The following is a 14,506-nucleotide window of genomic DNA, read 5'->3' on the forward strand; positions in this document are numbered from 1 at the left end:
ACACACAGCTACTAAAAATTATTCCATTTTAATTAAGCCCCCATGGAATACTTCAATACGTGGGGTGAGAGGTGGTCCGACACGATGTTGGGAAGTATCCCATGACTTTTTTCACAACAGTGTATGCTTCTCAAGTATGGAATATGTGTTTGTATTTTACTGATTTCAGCGGAGTAAGCTGCAGTTATACGCATATTCGGTAGCATTTTTTCACAAATAAGTTGTAGCTGTTGTCACTGGATCAGGGAGATTCACCTGTTTTTTGTATTTCTTTCACGATCATTCATGTCTCTTGATCATTTACTAACGCTTCGAAGGGAAACATATAGCAACTTATACGTTAATTAAGTACAAAAATAATTTTAAAAAACCATTAATCTTCGTCCTGCTAGGGGCGCTAGTGTCGTTCCAACTTAAGACGATAACATTTTTCACAGCAGTGAGTGTCTTGATTGTGTATGTTGGACTGTGATATTACCATTATGCAATCAGACTCTTATTTATGATTCCAGTAATGAATGTATTGTGTTCTGGTGAAAATAGTTTTTCCAGAGAATTTTTAGTTGGGCTCCTTAAAAGCGATAGTTTATACAAACATAGTTATACAGTTGTAAATTTTATTCTGAACGTTAGTGCTTGGGATGGAGGCCATCTATTCCTTTGAGATAGACTTGGGAAACCGCCACAATATGGCACAGTTCTCAGATGGTACAGATACTTTCAGTGCGTTCAAAAAAGTGTAAATGTCAAAGAAACAGCAGACCGACTCTCTGTGAAGAGCCGGGTATCTTAAGAGTAGAGAGATGTTTCAACGTTATACTGCATCGTTGGTAGATCTATCAAAGACGAGATGGAACATTCCCTCAGCAGCCAAAACGCCAACTTTTACAACCAAATTAATCGCTGCAAGAAAGGGGCGCACTGAAGGGCGATTAGGTACAGAACGCCATTAGCAACTTCAATGATGTCAAAGCTTTTGTGGCTATCTCTGGACGGATGCATGAATAAACACCAAGGGATGCGAAGACATACTGGATGAAATTTATTGTTCGATAATAAATAAACAAATTACATAAGGTCAAATGAAATTCTTTGGTTAATTTTCTTTTTGTGCTGAGACATCTTCCGCCTGCTGTCCTGCTCAGAGAGCCAGAGCGCTTGGCGGAAGCCGGCTGCTGATAACTTGGCCGAGCTGCTTCGCCCCCTCGGCGTTGGCTGCCTCGAAGCCAGGAACGTCGCGACTGCAGCGCTCCAGCCAGCTCCGAGTCCTCGGAAACGCAGTGAAATCTACGCCGCTTTCCTGTAAAACAGAAAGAGCAGCGTGTGAGTCGTACAGTTGTTAAGTCGTTTACGGAGCAATTAAATTAGCGCGTATGATTGGAAGCAATTGAAGGTTTACAGTTGCTGCTCTAGTCCTATTCCGCGCTGTAAAGGTAAGGATCGTCATTAGCTGTTCTAGTAGCTTACAACACCCATTTTAAATCAGATGTTGCAACGACTGATTGTAGATGAAATTAAGTTTTATTATAGATTTCGGGAAAAAATTGTGTCAATTGTAAGTTTAGAGTTCACAACACAGCAAACTCATACATTAATAAAATGTATACATTTCTAGAAGCAATATTTCTGAAAATGGGTTCGTTATGCGTATATATGAAAGTAATAAACGCATACGTTCTGAGTAATTATATACTGTGATATACTGATAACGCGTTTAGAACTTCAACTCGTCGTATAACCATTCTAAGGACTCTACCATTTGAATAGTTATGCGTGTAATCTAAATTTCGATGCACCAGTGTCTGTAAGCAGAAGGTAGCATTGTGATCTTCTTACGTACACATCACCAGCAGCTCGAAGAACTTCATATGTCGCTTTTATAATTATATTTTAATTGTAACTTGTAGCTGCATAACAAACTAATTTTCACAACATAGACGTATACTCTGTATGGTTTACCATGGTAATTTTTATTATCCACTTTATTGAACTGTACTGTATCTTAAATCGCCTTTCTCGTGACTCCCTGCGGTCTTCTGAGCCCTTTGTCTTAACTGACTGAAACAGTGTCTTACAGTCAAACGTTTTTGAAACTGCTCATCATTCTTGTCATTCATTTGGTGCTATTAATTTCTTGGCCCCTCAAGTCGATGACGTCGTCCCTGTATACCTGTTAAACCATGATTCTGTATAATCTTCGCTACCCCCTCTCGTATGTCGCGTACTCTTTTCCATGCAACATTTAACATCTACCGTTCCATAGTTACTCCAGTAATAAGTTAACTCCCGTCGTGTCTCTTGCAGGGCTCAACAATGTGTCTATCTGTCCAGGTTTTCCAGACGTATTTTCTCATATACACAATGGAACGTTTAAATTTTTATCTGACCACTTCTTTTTTAACGGCGCCCAATTACGCCGATTTCAAAAGAGACGTTTATGCTATCGCTTATTCCGACCTATAACTAACGGCATCATTACAAAACAAAGTATGCATTCAAGCAATACCAGTCTCATAACTGGGGCTTGGTCTAAAGTAAGTATAATTTTTACTCTGTTTTCGTTACTTAAACGGAAAAATGTATTTCATTTTGACTCTGCTTTTAAAAATCACTTTGTTTTGTTTTGTTTAAGAACTGTTGACGGGTAACGCAATAAAATTCGTCGATTAGTTCAGTGACAGTTGTAACATCTCTAACAGGAAAGACTAGTATCTTCCGTTATATCAATTAAATTCGTTTAGTAGCTAGTTTGTGTTCTCCGGAAATTTTAGCAACACCTTTAACGAGCTGTTATAACGAATTTACGTACTTTTGATCTTACGATGTTCACTTATATGCGCTTATAATATCTCAGGAGGAATGTCGACAAAATTTAATTCGAAATCGATCTTAGATAAGTTACAAGCCCACCATCTTTATAGGAATTTATTTGCACTTTATTCTTGTAAATATAAAAAAATTGTAATATTTTATCGCTACAAACAGGGCAGCAATGTGTTTAAATTCACCAGAGATTGCCTTACACATTTTATTGATTACAACACGATTCCAAAATTTTGTTGTATCGTCAGGTGATACAATTTTATTTACCTAATGTCGAATATGACTTCAGGTCAGGTCTGGTAGCGATTGAGGCAAATATGATGAAACAACGGTCAGCAAGGTCCTTAGATCTGCCTCTGATAGAACATGTGTGACACCTCCTCGGATGTCAGTTGTGATCCCGTGTCAGTATCAAGGTCCAGCTACAACAGTTGTGAGCCAACTAGCCTCAGAAGATAAAACACCTTTGTGACACCCTTCCCAGCAGAACCAGTGGATGCATCAAGGCTACAGCCTTTGCAGTCCGATAAGTAGTCTCATATTGTCAAGTTCTCTGTGAATTTGCCTCGACATTGCAATTCCTGAAATAATATCGCATACCCTCTAAACCTGTGAAATTTTGTTTCATTTCCTACATTGTTTCTGGGTGCTCCTTTCTCTCTCTCTCTCCTTTTTTATTAGGCAGTGTATTTTTAGACGGTTTTCACTACTCACTCTTCTTTTGGGAAGCCTGATAAAATTTAAGAATAACGAGACCCATAGCCGCGGAAACATTGCGATTTGTGACCTTCTCTCGTGAAGGAGTGGATCTGGATGCAGAGGCTCTGTGTGAACTCACCAGAATGCTGGAAGCCGTGGCGGCGCAGGCGATGTCGGCGATGGTGGCGCCGTCTCCAGCAACCCAGCCAGTCGGCTCCAGGTACTTCTCAAGGAGTCCCACGGCGTCATAGAGGGCTGCCTTCTTATCTGGCTCTACTTCGTTTTTACCCAGGAACAGCAGTGGAAACTGCGAAGAAGACAATATATATGTATAATGTGTGCAATACAACACCGATACAAGAGAGCCATTTTAAGTAAATGTTTGTCGTGGCGTATTAATACACGACATTTTCCCGACACTTAGCTGTGTTGATACTATGATAAAATTTATCGAAGTCGACACAGAGACAGTTTACCACAGACGTGTGTCTGCGCTCCACTCAAAGACAAAAATTTCAGATACACGCAAAACAATTTGCACATATCCCACGATGTCAATAGTTCACTGGGAAAGCCTGAAGAATTACAACATGCACATATGTTTTGAACAATGAAATGAACGAATGGAGAATTGTGTGGAATAGAATGGGCCCTGTTTTTGAAGGATGCCATCATGTCAAAAAAATGGTTCAAATGGCTCTGAGCACTATGGGGTCATCAGTCCCCTAGAACTTAGAACTACTTAAACCTAACTAACCTAAGGACATCACAAGACTGTAGCGCCTAGAACCGCTTGACCACTCCGGCCGGCATGCCATCATTTATAAAAAGTATTTAATAGAATACAAATTAGCGTCATCAGTTTCATTTGTTTTATATCATACCTTTTCGTACACAAAATTTTACGGCACAGCGCAAGAAGAGTTACAGTTGGTTAACTGCATCGAGATAGTATGCAAACTTACTCAATGTATACACCTTGACTAGAAGCATTTATGTGGGGATACCTACTAGTTTGCTAGGCTTGGTGCCATACGTGTTGAAATGCCAGACAAGTGTCAGCAGGTTGAATTTACTGATAAAATGTTTGGACTTGGAATGTATTATGATACGGCCACCGCAGTGATCGCCACTGAGTACAAGAGTAATGTATGTGAGATTGCTACTAAATTCCGCAAATTTTCTGTGACTATTTTTTAATGGGAATCAAATCATGCAAGCTTCAAGAAATATTTGTTCCACACACGCAAGGTGGGCAAACAACTTCTTCTGGGGCAAAGAAGAAGATACTTAATACGTCTTGCTTGGTTGCAACAAATAATCGTCATTCAGCGCTCTTTTACTTGAATTTCCAACTAGCAACATGCTACCAACATACTTTTCAGACTCCTAAAAGCTTACGGAGTAATGTATAACCATGTAAGGAAATGGAAATGACTAAAAAAAATGGTTCAAATGGCTCTGATCACTATGGGACTTAACATCTATGGTCATCAGTCCCCTAGAACTTAGAACTACTTAAACCTAACTAACCTAAGGACATCACACAACACCCAGTCATCACGAGGCAGAGAAAATCCCTGACCCCGCCGGGAATCGAACCCGGGAATACTGTGTCTACCAGACTGCCTCAGTCCATGGCTTTCAGCTTGACATGTAAAAGAAGAGTTGATTGCCGAGACATGTGGGCTCCTATGGAACTTATTTCCAGACGGTTGTCGCTATCTTGGACAGAGCCACACTGGGGTGGAGTAGAGGGCGCGGAGAGTGGAAGAGGGTGCATGCGGGCAGTGATCAGACCGGCGAGAGGCAGTCGTGGAGTGATGGTTCAGCCAGGCACCAGGAAGTCAGCACCAGCACCGAGTGCAAGCGCGGCGAGCCGGGATCACTTGTTGTGACGTGGCTATGGGAGTGGGTTTCAGGCGCCTGGCCTTGGATAGTATACCAGGTCACCTGCACGGTTCTGGGATGCACTGTGTGGCCCTCGTCAGTGGAACGCCTTGCTCTGGATTTCATGCACTTTGATGTTAACTGTCTGTACCGGGAATGTGCACGTATCAATCGACATGGCTACTTGTCAGGAGTGAAACTGATCTTCGTGTAACGAAGTGTTGCAGTTTTTATGTGGTTCACCAGCGTGTGACTCATTTGTAGATTGACTATAGAAGTGTATAACCTGCTCTCTTGCATTATAGGAAACATTACAAATTTAAATGGTAATTGATTCCGCTGGTGTCTGTATTATGTCGTAAGTTGTCAGTTAGGGGGAATGTAACGCAATGCATACGCATGACAACCTTTGTGCATCTGGTATTTTGTAACTAACATTTGAACGTTAGTTGACACCAAGCTGTTGAGGGAACTTTCTTACCGTTTGTTTTCAGGTTGCATTGTGATTAATGAGAGTAGTTAAAATGTATTCTCTTAGAGCATTTTGGAGAGCAAAGCTGTTCCATTCTTTGGGTATCGTAATCTTGAGAATTATGTGACTTCCCAGTATTGGCCAAATTGATTAGAACACCTTTATAGCGTAGAAAAGTTTGTGTTTGTTAAGTTGTAAAGCTGCTGTGCAGTCTGAATGAGATTTTGGAATCATTGCAGCGCATTCAGCAGTGGGTGTAATACCCGTTCCATTAAACAGTTGGATTCACAAACAGCAGCTGCTATTGAAGGGCATTTTCCGTTTAATTGTAGTTAACGAAATCGGTATAAATTTTACTGCATAGATGTTCGTTACCGTTCCGAATTTCTTGTAGTTATTAAACCTCAAGAAGGTACTTGTTTTTAGGTTAACCTTTTTAATTTCATTTATTATGATCAGGGCTGTTTAAAGTAGAGGTCTTCTGGAACCATATTGGAATGTTCTTAAAGAGATTGAATTAAAAAAAAATTCAAGATTTAAATTACACTGACGGAAGAAATCGCAACACCAAAACATAAGTAATGTAGAACATGTCTCTACGTAACATATTTATGTAATTAACACTGCAAGATCACAGGTTAATGTAGGTGCGAGATGAGTCATTGCAAATATGAAATGCTGGTCCATTAATAACCGATGTAACCGCCAGAATGCTGAATGCATTGTGCTGTACAGGTGCAGGAGTTCAGTTTGTAGGATGGAGTTCCACGTCTGTTGCACTTGGTCAGTCAATGTGGGGACGGTATCAACAAACGCTGAATTTGTAGTTAGATGATATCCAATATGTGCTCGAATGGACTCATCTGGTGATCGAGCAAGCCAAGGCAAAATGTCGACACTCTGTAGAGCACGTTGGGTTACAACAGCGGTATGTGGACGAGCGTTATTCTGTTGGAAAACACCTCCTGGAATGCTCTCTATGAATGGCAGCAGAACAGGTCGAATCACCAGGCTGAAGTACAGTTTTGCAGTCGGGGTGCGTGGGATAATCACGAGAATGCTCCTGCGACATTGCACTCCAGACCATAACTCAAAGCTTAGGTTCCGTTTGTCCAGCACATAGAAAGATTGTGCAGGTCTTCACCTGGCCTTTTTCTAACCAACACACGGCCATCAATGGCGCTGTGTCAAAATCAGCTTTCATCAGAAAACGCAACAGATCTCCATCCTGCCCTCCAGTGAGCTCTGGCTTAACACCACTGATGTCGTAAATGGTGGTGGTTTGGGATCAGTAGAGTGCACGCTACAGGGCGCTTGCTGTCGAAGTAGCCGATTTCTAACAGTTCGTTGTGTCACTGTGGTGCCAACTGTTGCTCAGAGTGCTGCTGCAGGTGCAGTTACGATGCGACACAGCCATACGCCGAACACGGTGGTCTTCCCTCTCTGGTCTTCTTGCGACCCCACGTTGTCGTGACGACCGCTGATATCAGTCATGCACAGTGGCTACATCCCTGACCTGTCTCTCTGCAGTATCGCAGAAGGAACATCCAGTTTCTCGTAGCCGTATAACACGACATCGTTCAAGCTCAGTGAGGTGCTGATAATGTGTCGATAATAGCGTCTCTGTCGCCTTTAAGGCATTCTTTGCTAACGTCAGCCCACCACGTCCTGTCTCGAAGGTAACCGTTTCAGCGTGTATTTAAAGCAAACCTAATTTGCTTCCTCGTAATGGCACTAGTAGCGGCACTTTGTGCGACTACTTCGAAATATGAATAGACGTCATCTCAGAGCTGTAGACACACATCCACCAACTTTCGTTTATGTCGCACAACTCCTTCTTGTTGTTGCGATTTTTGACATCATTGTGTTTGTAGCCGTTAATGCCAATCCAAGACCAGTATTCAAAATATTTTGATATTTACAGGCCTTTTCTACCGTGCCATGGTTTAAGATTTTAAAATGTTTTAGCTTTCTGCTTCAAAAAATTTTGTTGGTGCGCTGTTTATGTCTGAAACGTAATCTTAGTTGTTAGTCCGTTAATAATAATGAGCCTATGGCATTGGTGGCCGCCGCTGCACAAGTTCTTTAACGCCACTACGACGATTAGCGAGTGAATGATGATGAAAGATACACAACACCCAGTCATCTCGAAGCAGAGACATTCCCTGACCCCGCCGGGAATCGAACACGGGACTCCGTGCGCGGGAAGCGACAACGCTACCGCAAGACCACGAGCCGCGGACTGTAAGTCTTTTGTAGTAATTTCAATATAACTACCCTCTACCCATGCCTGTGGGTCCTGTTGGGTGATCTGTTATGGCCACTGAATCCGCCAGACTGTGACTGTCTGCGATGACGCCTATTTAAAAATACTAATTCTATATTTGATTTTGTATTCTTTTGGAAAAAGCTTACAATCAAGAAAACTGCAGATTTTTGGTATGTTGCTATGGGACCAAACTGCTGCGGTCATCGATCCGTAGACTTACACACTACTTAAACTAACTTCAGCTAAGGAGAACACACACACACCCATTCCCTAAGCAGGACTAGAACCTCTGGGGGGGGGGGGGGGGGGGGGGGAGTCGCGCGAACCGTTGCAAGGCGCCCAAGACCGCGTGACTACCCCGCGCGGCTGCAATCAAGATCTAAATAATTTCATTATAAGTAGTGTGTAATGTAACCTTTGAAAATAAATTTTTATTGAACTTTGTTATTTAATTGTGAATCGTGTTTGAAATATTATTAATATGACCCTCCCACCGAACAGCTAATTATGTTGACGCCGAAGTGGCGTACCATTTCATTTGGGTTTCACATTACCGATATTTTTGTAATCCTTGCTAGTTCTTATGGAGGAGATCATTGTATTCGAGCACACTTTCATGACCAAACCAAACATTCAATGTCATATTTTCCTCCTGTTTTCCAGAATCAACAACTTGAAGCTCTCCCATGGGAAATAGCACCACCTGTTTGAAGAAAGTGCGCGGCTTAACCTGCCGTAGGAACATACATCAGCTGAACTGATTTCACTGCTCAGATGACCTGTCCATGATAAGCAGGTGATCTGACGTAGAATTCCGTAGTGTTACCAACAGCATTTCTATGATATTTCACGTCATTGCATTTTTTGTAACTGTACCCCCAGTGCTTCCCTTAATTTCATTTCAGTGTATTTAATTCAGTTAATATGTGTTCTAGCCCAGAATTGAGTAAGGATAGAATTGGTAATCCGCAATAGTCGTGAATCTCTGTACTCACTGTAATGGCCTTCAACCGTGGGAAAAGCGTTGTAGCTTCGAAATACAACCGTTGATCAACTCGTGCCCTCTTCTTTGGGTCCTTCGGATACAGAGAGTCGTCTTTTCCGTACTGCGACACGAGGTACGTCGCGATCGCATGGCTGCCAAAGTGCACAGTGCACAGTATTATCAGGCATGTCATACGTTACAGGGAAACCCATTTCCACTACATAAGAAAACAACTGTAATTAAATGTAGCTTACCTGTCCCATATAATAAAGCCGTTGTCGTCTAAAGTTGGTATCGTATGTTCTGGATTAATCTGAAACAAAAACAGTCATTCAGTGTTCTGGTTCGTGATACTCGGCGGTTATTACAGATTTCTAAAGAAATGTGAATGAGCATAGAGAATATGAATCAGAGCCACTGTTCGGTTACGTATTACTCTTCCGACTGAAAGTAGGAAAAAATAGTATATGTTCAGGACACCCAACAGTCTAGTCGAGGATGAACAAATTAAATACGTACTAATAAGGAATGGTGTAAACAATAATAGCAACAATTTAGCGATCAAATTGAAGCAGAAATTCGCTGGTGTCAAATATTACGCTAGAATTGCACAAAACGTTTCTAAAATTGTATGTTTGGAACGAAACAATGTTTTTGAAAACGAAAAACAGCAGCACAGCCGTAGGACAAGGAACTTGTAGCATTCGAAATGTCGCGCTACAGGAAGATGTAAAAATTAAGTAAACAGATTAACTACAAAACAAACAAGGGATACAAACTACTCGTAACAAGCCTTGTTAAAGTCGTATTCGAAGAAGGACGAACAGGAAATATGGTAAACCCTCGAATCTACATAATGTAGCAATGGAAAAAAGAGAAGGGTGATAAAATTTAGCAGCTCTTTGATGTTAGTTTCATTTTAAGTTTCCTGTTGGAGCTTGATTTGTCCTGACATACTTAGACGTAAAAGCGCCTAGTCAGAAATCGTCGTTTAGCGACGGTCAGTCAGCCTGTCGATAGTCAACAGTCAATGGCGATTACCATCTACCATACCCACACCACACCAGAAACTAGACCAGAAAAAAAGTATCAGAATGTCCGACCCACAGATGAGGAGCACCCGATTTTCTAAGGACCATGGGGCAGTACCTCAGCACAGCGTTTCAGTGGCGGTGGATTGGTGGAGGAGGTCTGTTAGAGTGGCGTCCCCGTTCATTGGACCTGAATGCGTTGGATCTTTGGCTGTGGGGTCACATTTTAAATTTTAATCATAGCTTGCGAACAACATATAATGTCTCAACTCAGTGAAACGTGTTTTTACCAGATGCCATATGTAGACAAATCTAAAATATTTGACGCCCAATAATAGTCCTTGGTATATATAAATATCTTTGAGACAGCAGTTCATATAAGCTACGCAAGAGGATAACATAGAATAATTTTTCAGTGCTGATCATATATGGATGATTACAAAACTATAAAACGATGTCCTGCTAAGAGAGAATTTCTCTCCAGTCGAACTAGAGAGGATGTAAAATGTAGACTGGCTAGAGAAAGAAAACCAGTTCTGGAAAAGAGGATTTGATAATATTGAATATAAATGTAAATGTTAATAAGTCCTTTCTGAAAGACTGTGCGTGGAGTGTAGCTTTGTACTAAAGTGACACATTGGCAATAAACAGTGTAACCTCCCCACGGAAAATTTAAAAGACAATACTTAATAGAAATGGAGCCACAGCTAAGTGTAACCTTCCCGCAAAAATATTAATGATAAAGACAATTAAACAAAATTAGTAATCTGACTCAAGTATAAGTTCTCCACACAAAATGTAAGATAATCCCATGATAATGAAACTACAGTGATAATCAAAACTCAATTTAACCGAAATGTCGGTCTTTGGCCCTGTGCAAAAATCAGAATTATTTTCTTACCTCAATATAACTGCATGTCAAAGTTCTGCTCTTATTCTGCGCCACAGCTTGCAGCAGATGCATCGCAATAACTAATTTTTGAAGTTAATTGAAAATTTTTTTGTTTAAAGGAAATGGAAGGAAATTGAATGATTCTTTAGTTAAAAAATTGCTTTGAAATCAGATTATTATTGGGGCGATTTGAAAATTAATTACAACGAATATAGATTAGATTATGTGATGAGCGCAAAGCTGCATGAATACTTATTTAATAAAATTATACCTCATCCTGAATCTCGACCATTGCTGTGCCGACGCCCGCCGACTGCTCTGGGCTACCACTACTCACAGACTCCTAGCACTACTGAGGACTGACTACTGCACACTGCTACTGCTACAGACAGACTGCTCGCTACTGCGAGTCGAGCGCAACTGCTCTGGTCAGAGATTCTACAATGTCTCAGCATCGCTGCCGCACAACATACGTGTTTCATAACCCTCCACTGGGGGGGCAAAAATTTGGCAGCGATGGTGAGTCATTAGGACTTGCCATCGTAACAAATTTTTCCTTTAATTAATTAACATTTACAAAATATTTGGATGTAATACATGAATTAAATGTGCGCATGCACCAATTACAAAACATTACAGACAAGACAAAATATAAGTGTAAAACAAATCAGGAAAAATGTATATACAAATTATTTGACAGATAATAAAATGCACACACACTGAAATATTCTTTAGCAGTTTCATAACAGGCAAAAAAAAATCATTTTGACAAGTGTCATGAGTGCACATGCACTGAAAATTTTTGAACGTTTTCATAAGAAATAAACGCAAGTGTACAAAAAAATCATCAAATCACAAAAGTATATACAATATAAATGACAAGAGTGCACACATACTGCACTTCAGAACAAATCAAAAAATGTCTTTAGTATTTTCACAATAAATAAACATAATAGCAAAAAATCGTGTCGACAGGTGACATAAGTGTACTCGCACTGGAGTTCAACAAATCGAGAAAAAATGTATAGGCCATGAACATAAATGATGTTAGCTAAAAATGTTTTTCACTATTAGGATAGGAAAGGAAAGGATTGCATCATGGTTGTAGCACTTTAGTTTGCACATAGCTGCACTGAAAGTCCATATCTTTCCACAGAATCACAACTAAGTGATACAATCTGCAGTTCCGTTCCCAGAAGTATTTATCAGCGTATCAAGACAGTGAAACGTCGTAGTATTATTCCATGCTATCATTTGGCAGTACATCAGGTACACCAAACAGTGGGACCATAATAACGTCTTCTTCGCTTACGGTGGTGGACAGCATGTCGTGTCAACACCACGCTCTTAAGAGGCACACCAACGTAGAATTAGTGCAAAACCAAATATAGTGCTCCATGATTAGGAGGATGTATAGGACAAATGGATATTACAGTAATTCAGGGTAGTTAGCTCAGAAGTTGAAGGACATTAACTAACAGACAAGCCTTAATAGGTGATTACATAAGTAGTATGCGGCATACATAGCTCAGTTATTGAACATTTCTGTACCATGAATGTAATATTACAGAAAAATGTTCATTAATTAATTTACAGACAAGAGTGGCAATCAATGGCCATCAAGTATTGAGTATTACAAAACATTTTTCCTCATTCAAATGACATATTTACAAATAATTATTGGCACTCAGTGGCTAGCAATTATTGATTAGTACAAAACATTTATCATCATTCAGTATTATCGTGAGAAGTCATCATTGAAAAATAGGAGCTCATTAATGGCATAATTACTAACAAAACATTTAGTTACATTAATTATTGGCACTCAGTGGCCTAGCAACTTTTATCATCATTCAGTATTAATAGGAGAAGTCATCATTGAAAACAGTAGTTAATTAATGGCATAATTACTAACAAAACATTTAGTTACATTAATTATTGGCACTCAGTGGCCTATTATTAAAAACATGAAGTCAGAATTGAATACAGTAGCTAATTAATGACAATTAATACATAATTCATTAAGTGACACTAATTATTGGCACAGTGGCCATCAATTATCGAATTAACAAGTCATTATTAAAAATCAGTTAATTACAATCATAGCATTAAGAATCATGGGCATAATAAGTAGTCTCATTACAATAAGAAGTCATTATTCAAGTGACATACTATTCAGAGCTAATTAGTATTACGCAGAATTATCATAAACTAGTGACATTATATGGGACTGGTAATACTTTTTGTTTTTTGTGCTAGCAATGCATTGCTTGCGTAATTATAAGGGAAAACAAAAAAAAAAAAAAGAGAAAAAATTGCTTCTAGGTTGTTCCTATAAATGAAAAGATGTGTAACGTCATTCGTCATGAGTCAGCTGTAGCAAGGTTATCACATTTATAAATGATAGACACAAGTGGGTAAAAAAAAATGCAAGTACTAGAACAGGTATAATAGGTAACAAGTTTAGTAAGTATCATAAAAAGCTTCTCCTGAAAAAAATACAAAATGGATTATTGAGCTGAAAGAAGAAACGCAGACTATGCTGAAAAGTAGTGAACTTCGAATTAACAGGTAGTGAAATGTGTATAAAAAATATGTGTTCCATGGCTGTCCTTTCCAAAATCTTCAGTCATCCTACTATGCAATATAACACCTGCTGTCAAAGTAAACTGCAACAAATACTTAAATAACTACATAGCATAAATACATAACTTCAACATTATCCTCATCTGTAAAGAAAAAACTTCATTATTCATATCATCATAACTTCATCATTATCATCACCTGTAAACAAAAACTTCATTATTCATAGTACCATATTCTTCATCATTATTCATTATCAGCATTCATTATCATCTGCAAAAATCATTTCATTATTCATCACAACTATTCCTTATCCCTAGCATATTTCATCACTTAAAACTAAAATGTGTAGTTCTGTCTGACAGCTTGCATCAATCGCCTTGTATTCTGAAAGAAAAAATTAGTTAAGACTGCTATTCTGCGATGTGTATAATATATTCTGGTTAATGCTTGTTAATTCTGATCCATTTACTCGTCCTCATTAGCTTATTGCATCTTCTTTCGTTTATTCCGTAGGTGAAATTCCCACTTCTATTTAATTCATTTCCTGTACGCATCATTTATTTCTGAAATTGATGAACAAAGATTAATGTCTTGCATTTAAATCACATACCCATTAAATAATGACTGGTTAATGGTGACACAATTAAGCATACAGCATAACATGACAGAAAAACGTAATATGTCAAAAGCATAGACAGTGTTCAAAGGCAAAAAAAATGTACAGAGAATATCACAATGCAGCAGCAAAAGAAGAAAATGTAAACAGTCACGATGTTGAGATATCATAGGGCAAAAAATGTCAAAGTCAACTGGTGTGTGTTATACCTTAACTAGTTCACAGTGCATATAAACAAAACAT

At 39.3% G+C, this 14,506-nt stretch overlaps 1 protein-coding gene across 3 annotated transcripts in view; it reads right to left on the reverse strand.

Annotated features, from left to right (window-relative positions):
• Window positions 1-1,043: 1,043 nt before the first annotated feature.
• The window catches only part of LOC126198666 (glutathione S-transferase 1-like), a 65,085-nt gene continuing 51,622 nt past the window's right edge, over window positions 1,044-14,506 (reverse strand). For all 3 annotated transcript variants that reach the window (XM_049935149.1, XM_049935150.1, XM_049935151.1), the window contains exons 3-6: window positions 9,393-9,451; window positions 9,149-9,290; window positions 3,662-3,829; window positions 1,044-1,300 (exon numbers count right to left, since the gene is read on the reverse strand). In XM_049935149.1, coding sequence (XP_049791106.1) covers window positions 1,142-1,300; window positions 3,662-3,829; window positions 9,149-9,290; window positions 9,393-9,451 — 528 coding nt within the window. In that variant the 3' untranslated portion in view covers window positions 1,044-1,141. The remainder of the gene's footprint in view (window positions 1,301-3,661; window positions 3,830-9,148; window positions 9,291-9,392; window positions 9,452-14,506) is intronic.

This window comes from Schistocerca nitens, chromosome 8 (assembly GCF_023898315.1).
Source record: "Schistocerca nitens isolate TAMUIC-IGC-003100 chromosome 8, iqSchNite1.1, whole genome shotgun sequence".
Classification (NCBI taxonomy): Eukaryota; Metazoa; Arthropoda; class Insecta; order Orthoptera; family Acrididae; genus Schistocerca; species Schistocerca nitens.